Source organism: Schistocerca piceifrons, chromosome 11, assembly GCF_021461385.2.
Source record: "Schistocerca piceifrons isolate TAMUIC-IGC-003096 chromosome 11, iqSchPice1.1, whole genome shotgun sequence".
NCBI classification, from domain to species: Eukaryota; Metazoa; Arthropoda; class Insecta; order Orthoptera; family Acrididae; genus Schistocerca; species Schistocerca piceifrons.
In genome coordinates this window covers 22,799,163-22,816,361 of record NC_060148.1, presented here as the reverse complement: position 1 = coordinate 22,816,361, position 17,199 = coordinate 22,799,163, and the positions used below count along the sequence as shown (strand labels likewise).

General features: G+C 43.1%; 2 protein-coding genes across 3 annotated transcripts in view; both read right to left on the bottom strand.

Annotated features, from left to right (window-relative positions):
• LOC124719955 (E3 ubiquitin-protein ligase SIAH1-like) overlaps positions 1–16,490 on the bottom strand; it is a 68,249-nt gene extending 51,759 nt beyond the window's left edge. The window contains exon 1 of the mRNA XM_047245166.1: positions 15,081–16,490. Coding sequence (XP_047101122.1) covers positions 15,081–15,344 — 264 coding nt within the window. The 5' untranslated portion in view covers positions 15,345–16,490. The remainder of the gene's footprint in view (positions 1–15,080) is intronic.
• The window catches only part of LOC124719954 (serine/arginine repetitive matrix protein 2-like), a 327,019-nt gene extending 310,330 nt beyond the window's left edge, over positions 1–16,689 (bottom strand). For both annotated transcript variants that reach the window (XM_047245163.1, XM_047245165.1), the window contains exon 1: positions 16,484–16,689. The gene's annotated coding sequence lies outside the window, so the exon portion shown is untranslated. The remainder of the gene's footprint in view (positions 1–16,483) is intronic.
• Positions 16,690–17,199: the final 510 nt, after the last annotated feature.

Sequence of the window (17,199 nt, the reverse complement as noted above, 5' to 3'; positions counted from 1 at the left end):
TGGGGAGGCCAAGAAATAGAATGGAAAGATGACAAAGAAAGGCGCAGAGGCTTTGAATACAGTCAATCGGGAGGAAACAGTAAAGGACAGAGCGCAGTGGACACAGACTATTGACACACGACATGTTCTATAGGGACAGTGAGCACTGAATAAGTAGGTAAATAAGTAAGTGATTTACAAGCTGACAGAATGCCACCTTCAAGCCAGGTGACAAAGGAAAGTCAGGCTTCTGTGACTATTGTAAGATATTTACATTATGGTTCACTTGCCCAATCAAGAACCTCCACGTAACTGTGAGCCGTGTGCTAAAGCAGTGTTTTGTGTCTGTCTTCTCCTACCCAGACAGAGTCACGTGCTACTCAAGTCACACACACAAGACATATCTGCCTTATTGACACAAATCTATATGGCGGAGGTTTAACCCTTCAAAAAGTTTGTTGTTATTGTTGTGCTCTTCAGTCCTGAGACTGGTTTGATGCAGCTCTCCATGCTACCCTATCCTGTACAAGCTGCTACATCTCCCAGTACTTACTGCAACCTGCAGCCTTCTGAATCTGCATAGTTTATTCACCTCTTTGTCTCTCTCTACGATTTTTACACTCCACGCTGCCCTCCAATGCTAAATTTGTGATCCCTTGATGCCTCAGAACAAGTCCAACCAACCGGTTCCTTCTTCTTGTCAAGTTGTGCCACAAACTCCTCCCCAATTCTATTCAATACCTCCTCATTAGTTTTGTGATCTACCCATCTAATCTTCAACATTCTTCTGTAGCACCACATTTCGAAAGCTTCTATTCTCTTCTTGTCCAAACTATTTATCTTCCATGTTTCACTTGCATACATGGCCACACTCCATACAAATACTTTCAGAAACGACTTCCTGACACTTAAATCTATACTCGATGTTAACAATTTCTCTTCTTCAGAAACACTTTCCTTGCCCTTGCCATTGCCAGTCTATATTTTATATCCTCTCTACTTCGACCATCATCAGTTATTTTGCTCCCCAAATAGAAAAACTCCTTTACTACTTTAAGTGTCTCATTTCCTAATCTAATACCCTCAACATCACCTGAGTTAATTCGACTACATTCCATTATCCTCGTTTTGCTTTTGTTGATGTTCATCTCACATCCTCCTTTCAAGACACTGTCCATTCCGTTCAACTGCACTTCCAAGTCCTTTGCTGTCTCTGACAGAATTATAATGTCATCGGCGAACCTCAAAGTTTTTATTTCTTCTCCATGGATTTCAATATCTACTCTGAATTTTTCTTTTGTTTACTTTACTGCTTGCTCAATATACAGATTGAATAACATTGGGAAGAGGCTACAAAATCTTGTCTCACTCCCTTCCCAACCACTGCTTCCCTTTCATGCACCTCGACTTTTATAACTGCCATCTGGTTTCTGTACAAACTGTAAATAGCCTTTCGCTCCCTGTATTTTACCCCTGCCACCTTTAGAATTTGAAAGAGAGTATTCCAGTCAACATCGTAAAAAAGCTTTCTCTAAGTCTACAAATGCTAGAAACGTAGGTTTGCGATTCCATAATCTTTCTTCTAAGGTAAGTCGTAAGGTCAGTATTGCCTCACATGTTCCAATATTTCTACGGAATCCAAACTGACCTTCCCCGACGTTGGCTTCTACCAGTTTTTCCATTCGTCTGTAAAGAAATCGTGTTAGTATTTTGCAGCTGTGGCTTATTAAACTGATAGTTCGGTAATTTTCACATCTGTCAACACCTGCTTTTTTTGGGATTGGAATTATTATATTCTTCTAGATAGTAGAGGGTATCAGATAGATTATATAATGGTAAGACAGAGATTTAGGAACCAGGTCCTAAATTGTAACACATTTCCAGGGACAGATGTGGACTGTGACCACAATCTATTGGTTATGAACTGTAGATTAAAACTGAAGAAACTGCAAAAGGGTGGGAATTTAAGGAGATGGGACCTGGATAAACAGACTAAACCAGAGGTTGTACAGAGTTTCAGGGAGAGCATAAGGGAACAATTGGCAGGAATGGGGGAAAGAAGTACAGTAGAAGAAGAATGGGTAGCTCTGAGGGATGAAGCAGTGAAGGCAGCAGAGGATCAAGTAGGTAAAAAGACAAGGCTAGTAGAAATCATTGTGTAACAGCAGAAATATTGAATTTAATTGATGAAAGGAGAAAATATAAAAATGCAGTAAATGAAGCAGGCAAAAAGGAACACAAACGTCTCAAAAATTAGATCGACAGAAAGTGCAAAATGGCTAAGCAGGGATGGCTAGAGGACAAATGTAAGGATCTCACTAGGGGTAAGATAGATACTGCCTACAGGAAAATTGAAGAGACCTTTGGAGAAAAGAGAATTACTTGTATGAATATCAAGAGCTCAGATGGAAACTCAGTTCTAAGCAAAGAAGGGAAAGCAGAAAGGTGGAAGGAGTATATAGAGAGTCTATACAAAGGCGATGTACCGTACTTGAGGACAACATTATGGAAGTGGAAGAGGATGTAGATGAAGATGAAATGGGAGATACAATACTGTTACCCAAGGATTTCTACTAGCCCTCGTCTTTTTATCTACTTGATCCTCTGCTGCCTTCACTATTTCATTCCTGAAAGCTACCCATTCTTCTTCTACTGTATTTCTTTCCCCCATTCCTGTCAATTGTTCCCTTATGCTCTCTCTGAAGCTCTGTACAACCTCTGGTTTAGTCAGTTTATCCAGGTCCCATCTCCTTAAATTCCCACCTTTTTGCAGTTTCTTCAGTTTTAATCTACAGTTCATAACCAATAGATTGTGGTCACAGTCCACATCTGTCCCTGCAAATGTGTTACAATTTAAAACCTGATTCCTAAATCTCTGTCTTACCATTATATAATCTATCTGATACCTTCTAGTATCTCCGGGATTCTTCCATGTATAGAACCTTCTTTTATGATTCTTGAACCATGTGTTACCTATGATTAAGTTATGCTCTGTGTTAAATTCTATCAGACGGCTTCCTCTTTCATTTCTTACCCCCAATCCATATTTACCTACTATGTTTCCTTCCCTCCCTTTTCCTACTCTCGAATTCCAGCCACCCATGACTATTAAATTTTTGTCTTCCTTCACTACCTGAATAATTTCTTTTATCTCATCATACATTTCATCAATTTCTTCATCATCTGCAGAGCTAGCTGGCATATAAACCTGTACTACTGTGGTAGGCGTGGGCTTCGTGTCTGTCTTGGCCACAATAATGCGTTCACCTATGCTGTTTGTAGTAGCTTACCCACACTCCTATTTTTTATTCATTATTAAACCTACTCCTGCATTACCCCTATTTGAGTTTGTATTTACAACCCTGTGTTCACCTGACCAAAAGTCTTGTTCCTCCTGCCACCAAACTTCACTAATTCCCACTTTATCTAACTTTAACCTATCCATTTTCCTTTTTAAATTTTCTAACCTACCTGCCCGATTAAGGAATCTGACATTCCACACTCCGATTCGTAGAATGCCAGTTTTCTTTCTCCTGATAACAACATCCTCTTGGGTAGTCCCCACCCGGAGATCCAAATGGGGGGCTATTTTACCTCCGGAATATTTTACCCAAGAGGATGCCACCATCATTTAACCATACTGTAAAGCTGCATGCCCTCGGGAAAAATTACGGCTGTAGTTTCCACTTGCTTTCAGGCATTCGCAGTACCAGCACAGCAAGGCCGTTTTGGTTAGTGTTACAAGGCCAGATCAGTCAATCATCCAGACTGTTGCCCCTGCAACTACTGAAAAGGCTGCTGCCCCTCTTCAGGAACCACACGTTTGTCTAGTCTCTCAACAGATAACCCTTCGTTGTGGTTGCACCTACGGTACGGCCATCTTTATCGCTGAGGCACGCAAGCCTCCCCGACAACAGCAAGGTCCATGGTTCATGGTTCAAAAAGTTTAGTGTAAATTAAAATAAATTGTGGCTGTAGTGCGATCAAAATTATTTGACAGCTGATATCTATCACTTGCTGCTACAGTGTAGTCACAATCGCTGCCAGCTACCATGCACCACGCTAACAGGTGCCACGCAAACAAAGTGGGCCACTTCACTTAAAAAATGCCGTTAATGTGTAACATGGAGAAATGTTGGAAGAACCGGCTGTGAGGTATGATTGAGAAGGCAGATGTTCTGTAGGCAGCTCATTTAAATGACCAATGACTGAACTGCAGCAGACCAAATTTCATTAAATTTGAGTCCGAACTTAACCACAACCTCGTGATGTGCAATGTATCTGAGAAAACTGTTTTCAACAATTTGTGGCAGAGCGAAAGTCACAATCACTTTGTTAATGGCTAACTTCTATGAGCAAACTCAAAACAGAAAAAAATCTGCTTCAGCAGTAAACGAAAACTAATTTCTCACTGTACTTTGTTATCTAAAACTATCCTCACACTGGCTACATAGGTTGCCACGTTACCAAGCAATTAGCAGGCCTGGTTGGTACTTTGTTGCAGATTATAGGCGACACAAGCAGATTTGAAACGAAAGAAGAATGATAGGAAGAAAAATTAAGAGCAAGTAAAAAGTTAATATTATGATTAAAATGATCCAGAAAAGCACCAGAAATAAAAAAATAACTTTAAGCCAATTAATGACCAAAACTAATACTAAAAGATGTCTTTTCATTAGATTTAGAAAAATAAAAAATATAAATGCATTCGATGGGATTCAAAGCTAAGACCTTCCATATGTCAGGTTTACATGCTAATTGCTGCTCCATACAATCACTCTGCAGAAAGTTATTATATTGATGACTCTGGTAACCCAGTTGCAATGATTAACGGCAGCCTTCAAAAACTCAGTTTCACCCAACGCTGTCCAAAACTTCTATAATGAAAGAAGTTATCTCTCTCTTTCTCTCAAGTGTGTGTGTGGTGAACTACATTATTTCAGAGTGGCACGAGTGAATGCAACGTCAAGAATATAGACATTATGAATGTGCAAACTTGTTGAGCACATGCTGCATCAAGTTGCTACACTACATCGGGCAAAAGGGGATCCGACACTAAATTAGGGGGTATTTTGCAATTTGTCACTTCAGTGTACTACAGTATAATGAGAAACTGACTTTAACACACAAAATATGCTGTTTTGTCTGCTTGCACAGAAACAAAAGTGGCAGTAGTAATGCCTTTAATCAGCTTTAATATGTAAACTTAACACATTCAGTCAAGAAGTTCATTTTGTGCAATGTGTGAGACATTTACAGATGGAAATCTACAAAACATTAGGTACTCTCATGATGTGCTTAATGTGTGTGTACTCTTCATAACTCATTATGTTTCTGAACCCACATTTTATTTGGTGACTCAATCTAACTAACAACGTTAATTGTGCCAAACATTCTGCATTTGCAACCAATTTCTAAATGTAGTCCACTTCCCCTATGCTTAAATGCTTCACATCCTTACAAACAACCTGTCCTCAATTCTTCACCAGCACTAGCACACACAGAACCAAAATAAATTATTTCTCTTCACTCGCTGTTAAACACGACTTTTTGCAGAACCATGTATTTCGGAAAGTTGTTCTCTCCATCAAGATGATACATTAAGAAATCTTTTGGTTGACATGCACCTAAATGTACGGCCACACCAAGCCTCTTTCCATGTGCGTAATCGCAGATGCACAGGAATAAATGGGCATGCACAAAAATTTGTGGAAAGAGCACATGTACGTTCTTGTGTCCACACGTGGCCTCAACATGCAAGCAGTATGCTATGGATTCCCACCTTTGCCCGGAAGCTTGTACTGAGTTTATTGTGATGAAGAGGCCACAGGAAAGACATTGCAAAAATGACTGAAGATAAAGAAGTATCTAAATGACAGAGTACATAAATATGTGTTGCTCGTGGAAAGTTTCGGTAAAGAAGAAAATGTCCATATTAAAGCAGGCGGAAGATTCAATTTTCTGGTTGCATCAACATGGGCACATATTGGTTTACAGAGACTTTTGTCGTGAGTAATGATGTTCTGGGATAACCTACATCATGGCTGTACAACAAACAATACTGCTCACACAAATTATGAAGACGCATCCTGCCATTTGGCAGTTCTATAGTAAGCAATTTATTTTGTTTTTATCTGAAAGTGGCTTGTGTGTAAGCTGAAACTAGTAATCAAATAAGACAGCGATCTTGACTATCAAGGGTTTTCCCGAATCCACAGCTCCAGTTCTTTTAGGTCTGCAAGGAGTGTATTAAAACTGAAATCTGGTAAATAGTGCTTAACTTTCAGTAAAATGCTCAAGGGCAACTTACCTTAGTGCAAATCTTTTTTCCTTTGTGTTCATCGAATCAATCTAGCAGCTTCTACTGAATGAGTCAATACTCCATACAACAAATCCCATGATGGCGTATGTAAGTAGAGTTTGCTGAGCTGGAATTCCTACACATCTGAAGAATAACCTACACAAATTACACATACTGACAACACAGATATGTGTGACTTCTCTTTTCTGGGCAAAGAATATTACTGGGGAGTGCGCAGAACTGACCCAAAATAGGGTACCATAGGAGGTAGTGGAGTGAACGCAAGTGAAGTGGTTGGTTGGTTTGTGGGATTAAAGGGACCAGACTGCAACGGTCATCGGTCCCTTGTTTCAAAACTTAAAAACTACCACACAGAGTAAAAAAAAAAAAAAAACAGATAATAGAGACAACAGACAACACAGGACAAGAAAAACTCAGACAAAGAACAGACATAGCAAATTAAAATCACACGGAGTGTGGCGGTGGTTGGCCGACCATAGAATAAAAAAAGGAAAAGCCAACCACCGAGAACACATTAACAACTGTTTAAAACCGTAGGCCAAAGGCCAGAATCAACACAAAACAATAAAATAAAACATAAACACTCATATTAAATGATAAAAACCCCCTGCCCGAATAAAACGTAAAACTAAGCCAGCCATAGCAGGGTCATCAGTTAAAAGGGCAGGGAGCGTATCAGGCAGCGCAAATGTCTGCCTGACCACAGCTAAAAGGGGGCAGGCCAGCAAAATGTGGGCCACTGTCAAAGCCGCCCCGCAGCGACACAGAGGAGGGTCCTCCCGACGCAGGAAGTAACTGTGTGTCAGCTGGGAGTGGCCAATGCGGAGCCTACAAAGGACGACTGAGTCCCTGTGGTTGGCTCGCATGGATGACCGCCACACAGTCATCGTCTCCTTAATGGCACGGAGTTTATTGGGCGTGATCCGATCGCGCCATTCAGCATCCCAAAGCGCAAAAACTTTTCGGCGGAGGACTGCTCGCAAATCCGTCTCTGGGAGGCCAACGTCCAGAGATGGTTTACTGATAGCCTCTTTCGCCAGGCGGTCAACATTTTCATTTCCGGGTATCCCAACATGGCCCGGGGTCCGAACAAAGACCACAGAGCGGCCGCAACGGGCAAGAGTATGCACGGACTCCTGGATAGCCATCACCAGACGAGAACGAGGGAAACACTGGTCGAGAGCTCGGAAACCGCTCAGGGAATCGCTACAGATAACGAAGGACTCACCTGAGCAGGAGCGGATATACTCTAGGGCACGAAAGATGGCGACCAGCTCAGCAGTGTAAATGCTGCAGCCATCCGGCAAGGAACGTTGTTCGGAATGGTCCCCTAGTGTTAGCGCATAACCGACATGACCAGCAACCATTGAACCGTCAGTGTATACAACGCCTAGCCCTGATACGGGGCCAGGATGGAATAAAAGCGGCGGTGGAAGGCTTCTGGAGGGACTGAGTCCTTCGGGCCCTGTGCCAAGTCGAGCCGAAGGCAAGGGCGAGGAACACACCATGGGGGTGTACGTAAAGTGGCCCGGAAAGGAGGTGGAACAGTGAAAACCCTAAGCCCAGAGATAAGCTCTTTGACGCAGACCGCGATCGTACAACCTGACCAGGGCCGACGTTCTGGCAGATGGACGACCGATTGCGGGAACAGGAGACGATAGTTTGGATGCCCGGGACAGCTAAAAACATGGACAGCATAAGCGGCCAGCAAACGTTGGCGCCGTAACCGCAGGGGAGTGACACCTGCCTCCACTAGTATGCTGTCCACAGGGCTGGTCCGGAAGGCACCAGTGGCAAGTCGTATTCCGCTGTGTAAGATTGGGTCCAGCACCCGCAACGCAGACGGGGATGCTGAGCCATAAGCCAGGCTCCCATAATCCAGACGAGACTGGATTAATGCCTGGTAGAGCCGTAACAGGGTAGATCGGTCGGCACCCCAGCTGGTGTGGCTCGAGCATCGCAGAGCATTTAGATGCCGCCAACACGCCTGTTTAAGCTGCCGAATATGAGGCATCAAATACTACACCCAAAAACCTGTGGGTCTCCACCACAGCAAGAAGTTCGCCGTCAAGAGAAAGCCGCGGCTCAGGATGGACCGTTCGGCGCCGGCAGAAATGCATAACTCGGGTCTTGGCAGCCGAAAACTGAAAACCATGCGCTACAGCCCAAGACTGCGCCTTGCGGATTGCGCCCTGTAGCTGACGTTCAGCAGCTGCAATGCCAATTGAGCTATAGTAAAGGCAGAAGTCGTCAGCATACAGGGAAGCGGAGACAGAACTTCCCACCGCTACAGCGAGACCGTTTATTGCAATTAAAAACAGGCAGACACTGAGGACAGATGCCTGTGGTACCCCGTTCTCCTGGACTCGGGAGGAACTATGGGAGGCTGCGACTTAGACGCGGAAGGTACGATACGACAGAAAATTGCGGATAAAGATCGGCAGAGGGCCCCGAAGACTCCATGCATGAAGCGTAGAAAGGATGTGATGACGCCATGTCGTATCATAAGCCTTCCGCATGTCGAAAAAGACAGCGACCAGATGCTGACGGCGGGCAAAGGCAGTACAGATGGCCGACTCCAGACTCACCAGATTGTCGGCGGCAGAGCGGCCTTTACGGAACCTACCCTGAGACGGAGCCAGAAGACCCCGAGACTCCAGTACCCAGTTCAACCGCTGGCTCACCATCCGTTCAAGCAACTTGCAAAGGACGTTGGTGAGGCTAATGGGACGGTAGCCGTCCACCTCCAAAGGGTTCTTCCCAGGTTTCAGAATGGGGATAACAATACTTTCCCTCCACTGCGACGGCAACTCACCCTCGACCCAAATGCGGTTGTAAAGGTCGAGGAGCCGTCGCTGGCAATCCACTGAAAGGTGTTTCAGCATCTGACAGTGGATGCTATCTGGCCCAGGAGCGGTATCAGGACAAGCGGTGAGGGCACTGCGAAATTCCGACTCACTGAATGGAAAATTGTAAGATTCAGGATGGTGGGTGCGAAAAGAAAGGCTCCGACGTTCCATCCGCTCTTTAATGGAGCGGAAGGCCAGTGGGTATTTGGAAGAAGCAGAACTCGGAGCAAAATGCTCTGCCAAGCTGTTGGCAATTTCATCGGAGTCTGTACAAACTGCTCCATTCAGTGAGAGCGCAGGGACGCTGACAGGGGTCCGATAGCCATACAGGCGTCGGATCTTGGCCCAGACCTGCGATGGAGAGACATGGAGGCCAATGGTGGACACATACCACTCCCAGCACTCCTCCTTGCTTTGGCGGATAAGGCGGCGGGCCCACGCACGCAGACGTTTGAAGGTAATGAGGTGTTCAATGCAAGGATGTCGCTTGTGACGCTGGAGCGCCCGCCGGCGATCTTTAATCGCTTCAGCGATCTCAGGCGACCATCAAGGCACAGTCCGCTGCCGAGAGGACCCAGAAGAACGGGGAATGGCAGATTCGGCGGCAGTAATGATGCCCGTGGTGACCGATTGAACCACCGCATCAATTCCATCATTAGAGAGAGGCTCAATAGCGGCAATGGTGGAAAACAAGTACCAGTCAGCCTGATTCATTGCCCACCTGCAAGGGCGCCCACAAGACTCACGCTGTGGCAGTGACACAAAGATCGGAAAGTGGTCACTACCACACAGGTCGTCATGCATTCTCCATTGGACAGATGGTAAGAGGCTAGGGCTGCAGATCGAAAGGTCAATGGCAGATTACGTGCCATGCGCCACACTGAAGTGTGTGAAGGAACCATCATTTAACAGCGAAAGATCGAGCTGTGCCAATAAATGCTCAATGGTGGCGCTGGACAAAATGACCACCTCTACGCTCTAAGTTGGCGCGCAGCTCGTCATCAGACTGCAAAAGTAGGTCCCTATGGAAAATAACACCCTGGACCATATTTAAACTCTTATGTGGTGTGATGGTAACGTTAACATCCCCCAACTTGTCACAAGCAAGTAACCTGCGGGACTGGGCAGAGGGTGCCGTTTTTATCAAAACTGACCCAGAGCGCATTCTGGACAAGCCCTCCACCTCCCCAAACTTGCCCTCTAAATGCTCTACAAAGAACTGAGGCTTCACGGATACAAAGGATTCCCCATCAGCTCTGTTACAGACGAGATACCTGGGCGAATACTTGTTACTGTCATTCATTGCCTTTCGTACCTCCCACGGTGTGACCAGGGAGGGGAATGATTTGGGGTCATAAACATTACCTTTAAAATGAGCCCTTGAACACTTAGAGACTGCTGGCGGCTGGCCACCAGCGAGAGACGACGTACCATGCTTCACTGCGGGTCTTCCGCCCTGATGCCACCTACTCCGACCAAGAGCCCTCCCCACGGGTGCCACCCAGTCTCAGCAAGGGCCACCTGGCAGGATGGCCATTGCCGGGAGTCCCGATGCCCCAGGGAGACGGGCATCTACTCCTTGGCATACGTGGGGAGTTAAGGCGCAGGCATCAGTAGAGCGATCCCTGTGTTGTCAGGGGGCTACAACCAACAGGGTACATGGCGGCCCCACCACAACGGACTGGCTACCATGCTGGATGTTAGGTAACATGTGGTCCATGGTCGCCGTCAGTGCAGAAAGAGGCACTGCACAGTGCAAGGTGTAATCTACACGCAGGAACGTAGTCATGCCCAAGAGATGGAGAGCGGGCAGAACTGCAATTCAACGGCAAATAAGCTGGCGAAAGGTCTGATCGCAAGATGGACACAATGCACCAAGTAAGACGCCCTTCCCCAATCGGCTCGCTCTTCGGAAAATTTTGAGAGATGGAGGACAAACCCAACAGGGGACCATCACATAAGGCCGAAAAGTTTGAGACTCCTTTTAGTCGCCTCTTACGAAAGGCAGGAATACCGCGGGCCTATTCTAACCCCCGAACCCGCAGGGGTTCAAGTGAAGTGAATAAGCCTTTGTACTCCAACGTTAAGGACAGTGGAGATTATTCTTATAACAAAGATAGCAGTACTTAGTTTCACCACAAAAACTTGTACATGGTACTTTCATGAAAACAATTTAAGGAGTTAAAAAAATTGTGTCAAGTTGTTGAGAGACACACAAAGTAGTCTTGAGACTACTAGCTTCTGAATGCTTTTTTAAGCTATATCGCAACCCCCCCCCCCCCCGCCCCCGCTCCCCCACCCACAACTCTCTCTCTCTCTCTCTCTCTCTCTCTCTCTCTCTCTCTGCGCGCTCAATCTGCCGGCACAAGGTACAATGTCACCATACAAGTGTGTGTGTGTGTGTGTGTGTGTGTGTGTTTTCTTGTGTACTTTTTATGTTGAAACAATAATAATGAAATGAAATGTCGTGTGGCTAGGGCCTCCCGTTAGGCAGGCTGGTCATCTGGTGCAAGACTTTTCAGTTGACGTCACAACGGCGACTTGTGTGTTGATGGGGATGAGATGATGATGATCAGGACAATGAAACACATAGTCCCTGAGCGGAGAAAATCTCCGACCCAGCCGGGAATCGAACCTAATGACTTCATCCGAAATACGAATCTCAGTTGCGATGAAAAAACTGATCTGAATAACTATAGTCGAGATGGTACAGGAAGATCCCTGGCAGCTCATAGTGCTGTTGCAAACTTCAAACTGTGAAGCACTGACAGCTGCGAGTCAAAAAATACCCATCAGAGCTGTGATGACACTGAGGCATTGCCATAGAGATGTTTACAAAATTGTGTTACGTTATTGGTTGAGTTGGGCCCAGAGTCATTGGACATAAACAAATAATAAAAAATGAAGCAGATATTTCTTTACAAACAACAACAAACATTACAAAATTGTTAAGGCTTTCGTGGCCACTTGCTGACAAACTGTGAAGCCAATAGGCAGTTTGTCAACAACAAACATTCATTTGCAAAAGTAAAGTAGTGGTTATTCTTATCTAAAACAATCAGTATTGAAAGTGCAATTGATTGAGAATGGTTGCAAATATTAAGAATGTATTTTTTTCCTTATTTTCACCAAGCTGTTCTCATGATGCCACATCTGCAGTGTACCATATTTATTATGGGAGTTAGTGGTGCACTTTAGATTAGATTTACTTTCATTCCAATAGATCTGTAGTGAGGTGGTCCTCCAGAATGTAGAACGTGCCAGGAAAACAATAATAATACATGACAAAAATTTATAACTGAAACAAATAAGCTAATGTACTTCTGACGGGTCCCAAGTGGAATGATCGTCATTTTTTTAATGAACACTATATGGAAGAATCATTTTACGAACACTTATTTACTAAAATCACATTAATACACTGAACTTAAAATTAAAAAAAATCTTTTATTTATAAAGTAATAAACATATAATAGAGCTACTACAATATTTATTTACAATGAACACATTCAGTTGGTTATACTGAGAAAATCATCAAGGGAGTAGGAGGAGTTGGCCACCAATAAATCCTTTAGTCTTCTCTTAAACTGAATTTCATTGCTTGTTAAGCTTTTAATGGCTGATGGCAAGTTATTGAAAATGTGTGTTCCTGAATAATGCACACCTTTTTGTACAAGAGTAAGTGACATAAAATCTTTGTGAAGATTATTCTTATTTCTAGTATTGATTCCATGAGCTGAACTGTTGGTTTGAAAAAGTGATATATTTATAATGACAAATTTCATTAAGGAACAAATATATTGGGAAGTGGTAGTTAGTAACCCCAGTTACCTAAACAAGCTTCTGCAGGATGTTCTTGAGTTCACACCACATATAAGTCTTATTACACACTTTTGTACCCAGAAAACTTTAGCTTGGCTTGATGAATTACCCTAAAAAATAATCCCATATGACATTATGGAATGAAAGTAAGCATACTATGCCAGCTTTATCATTTTCATATCCCCCATGGGAAGCGTCCGATCCCGCCCATCTGCTTTAACCCATGACGTCACAAATATGGCGGAAACGACCATAAACCACGATTCCAATATGGCACGTATAAAGTCGTTACGTACACATTATGAGGACGAATATCATCGAAAACCAAACACACAAATATAAACAAATTTAGACACTCACCCCCATACAAAACCACACAAGACGAAAAGAAAACGTCATCACAAAACTTTCCAAATACCACTAAACACAATATCATCTGGAATCAGACACTTCCCTTGACCTACATAGCACAACAACAGCTCCCGATCCCATAAATTAGGATCAAATACTTCCCTTGGCCTATATAGCTCAGAAACATCTCCCGATACCAATACCAACATACACAGCCACACATTGGGATCGAACACTTCCCTTGACCTGCGCACTGTTAATTTTATCCGTCATATCCATTTCTGAACAAAAACAACAACTGATTAATTTTACTAATATTACCACACGACGTACAGCGAACAACACTAAATTAACCTTCACACAAAATCGTTAACTCACTGAAACGAATTCCACTACAAACACAGCCGACACTAACAGTTCTGGATAATGAGCAAAAGCAAACTGATTCCATTACACCACACAAACGAAAACCCGGAACATACCAACAGAGAGCACAACAAACCACAACACGACATCTACAAACACGCCACACTCACAAACCAAATTCCGCGCCATCATGACGTCACACACGACAACACCCTTACGTCACGGGTCAAAGCCGATGCGTGGGATCGGACGCTTCTGTCGACCCCCTCTATGTCTGGCAATTCACATTGCAAACAGAGATTAGTTAAGACGCTTCAGGAGTTCTGCGGTGAGCTGCTCCCAGTTGAATTTATTATCAAGCTGTAATCCCAAGAATTTAACACTGCTTATCAGCGTGTGTTGGGCATATACTCATGGGACACCCCTTACAAGTTCTGAAGTGCATGTAGTGTGTTTTTACACAGTTTAGTGGCAAAGAATTGGCTAGGAACCAGTGATTAATGTCCACAAATATTTTTTTAGCCGATTATTCTAAGACTACACTTGATTTGCAATTTATTGGTATGTTTGTATCATCAGCAAACTAAACAAATTTCATTAAGTCTTCTTGAGGACACTAATTTCAAACCTTGTGGATTACAACAATGGAGATAATAGTAAAATAACAACTACTTCTTCTTATTGCCACCATTGAAAATGCATATGCTAGAAAGCCACTATTAAGTTAAGTGTACTTGGCAGATCCTGAACATACATACTTAATTCCCAAGTATTAATCCCAGTTATGTTTTACACACCAGGACTATTCAAAAACTAATGCAATTTTTACGTGCAATTAGTTACAAACCTCAGTAACTTATTATTCACAAGAAATAAAATTTTGTGTACTCTAGACCAAACCAAAGAAACAAAAAACCTAGAAGTACATTCTGTAAAATATGCTAAATGTGACATCTGAAATATAAATTGTTCAGTGAACATAAGAAGTCTGATAGTCAGGATAAGTGATCACTGCAAACAGCTGTGCTTTATCCATGCTAGTCATTAAAGACTGCAGTGAGTAACAAATACATTCAAATCATCTGACAGCCCTACAAACAAACTCGTGGGACATGTCCACATCTAGTATTTCACCTTCATATCATGCATCTACATTGTGGGGATACTCATGCTTTTTAAAATAAACTTAATAGGTAAGGATAGCAAATTGCACGAATGCATGCATGCAGACATCCACACACCTAATCGTTTCGTGTAAGTTGCTTTTGCCCACAAGGGGACCAGTAAAAAATATGGTACATACATTCATAACAAGTGTTCTGGCTGAAGAGGACAAAAAATAAGTCCAATTGGAAACAGTATAGTATAATCAATGTTTAAACCATATTTACCTTTTCCATTGCAAGATTGCGGATGTTGCCAAGTGGGCCACGGCATGTGGGGCAGCAAGTGAGTTTCGGGCGACATTGGGAACAAACCAGGTGACCCGACTGGCACTGCAGGATGGGAGGCAGTACATAGTCAAAGCAGACTGGGCACTCAAACAGGGAAGCTAAGTCTGCAGATAGCGTAGCTGCTGATGAACTCGCCCCAGCCCCCCCAGAGGATGAGGGCCCACCTCTACTACCTCCTCCAGACTTAAGTGCTAGGGACATTCTGTTGGCAGGTCTCTTGAAACGACTGTGCTGTGTTTTCGGCAGCGTAGTCAGCTGCTTTGGTCTTCCTCCTATGTGGTGGCTGCTTTGATCTTCCTCCAGTGCTGAATCCGTTTCGTCTTCGTCCAGTGCAGTGATTATGTGATCTTCCTCCAGTGCAACAAATTTATGATCTCCTATTGCTGAATGTCCTTCAGTCCTATTCTTCTGGTCTGAAGCTTCCTTGCTACAGGCTGCAAGATGATTATCTCTGCAGATGATTTACTGCTCACACAATAATACTGCCCTAATTCACACACACATACAAGCTATGAAACTTTCAATCAACAGGAAACTTTATCCTCCACAATATTATTCCCCCACTATTGTAATTGCGAATTCAAATTACTGCTAATTAACAACTTTCTTTGCACTATTAAGCTTAGGCCTAACCAAGGTAACAAATAACGCACCTGATAATTTTCCCAGTTATGTTTCAAAGGAAGAAGGCATTTACTCGAAATACATAAATCAAGCTACCAAAGCGATAAACAGAACCGTAGACTTTCCCGGGATCATACTAATTGACAGATTACGATTTTTTTTACTGCACATGGATATTTCGATGTTTGTTTTTATTAGGCGGAATGGCTATACCAACACTTAACGTAAAAAGGAAATTCGCAATTTTTCTACGAAGCTATGTTTGCCTCTATATTTTTTTATTATTTTTCAAATGGCTTTCTTTAATTTTTTTGGAAGTGTCATACACTGTGTCTAAAATTACAAACCAAAGTACGTCACGCCTCTTGTTAGGCTAACTAGTTTGGACACGAGCTGTATTGATCACAGTGTTAGTCCAAGAACTGCGCCTAAAACAACGGCAGCGTATTTCATCGCGTAACGTGGGCTGTAATGTGTTACTTTGTCCTGCGACAGCATCGTCCGCATAAAGAAAACCTATGCCAATGACGGTAATACACACGCCTTTATATTCAATATCACTGCGCCTGATACACTATTTGTTATGGTGATTAAATGAACAATATGGGTATAATCCTCCGAGGCAACAGTGAAGCGTGCGAAAAACTCATGTGAGAACGCCTTGGTTAATAAAATATATGTATGTCATTTTTACACAGGCTCTACGACTATTTTACCTAATAGTATTTCGCAACAGTGTGTTGCGTGTGGACACTCCGTGGATGCTGTCTCAGAATTCCTAATCCTAAATGTGTATTAAAAAGCACAACAAATACTATAATATGAGGGGGGGGGCGGCTGCCCAACGAAGCACAACTATCAAGAGTTTAATTACGTCAATCTTTTACTTCCTGCACCGAATACAGGCGTCCATTACGTGCGAATGCAGTCCAGAGACGTTCGATAGAGATATTGCACACCACAGCCTAAAAAATGTTTCTTGTTGAAAATATAAGTGAATGAAGTTAGGTGTGGAAGACAGAACCATTAGAGATCATTCAATAAATTATTGTCTTCAGTTAAACATGGATTTAATAAATGGTATAGATGTATTCGGTCAGAACCTACACTATGTGAATATTATATTCAATATCGCTGATACTACCGATATGAAGTGCGCGACTTCCGCCAACACATGCTCATAAGCTCATTGCTCCTACATCACAGCCGGGAAAAGAAAGCAGAAGTGTCTTCGAGCCGGTTATTATGCAACATAATAAACAATGACGAAAGGAGAAAGTCAAGAAAAACCAAAACTTATAGTGCAAAAGCGAGCCTATATCCAGAAAAAACACATTTATGAGCTTGGAAATTACAAATACTACGTCAAAAGTTGCAACATGCCACTCATTACACTCAGTTGTTGCTCATGGTGAAATTCCGTCATGTAGAC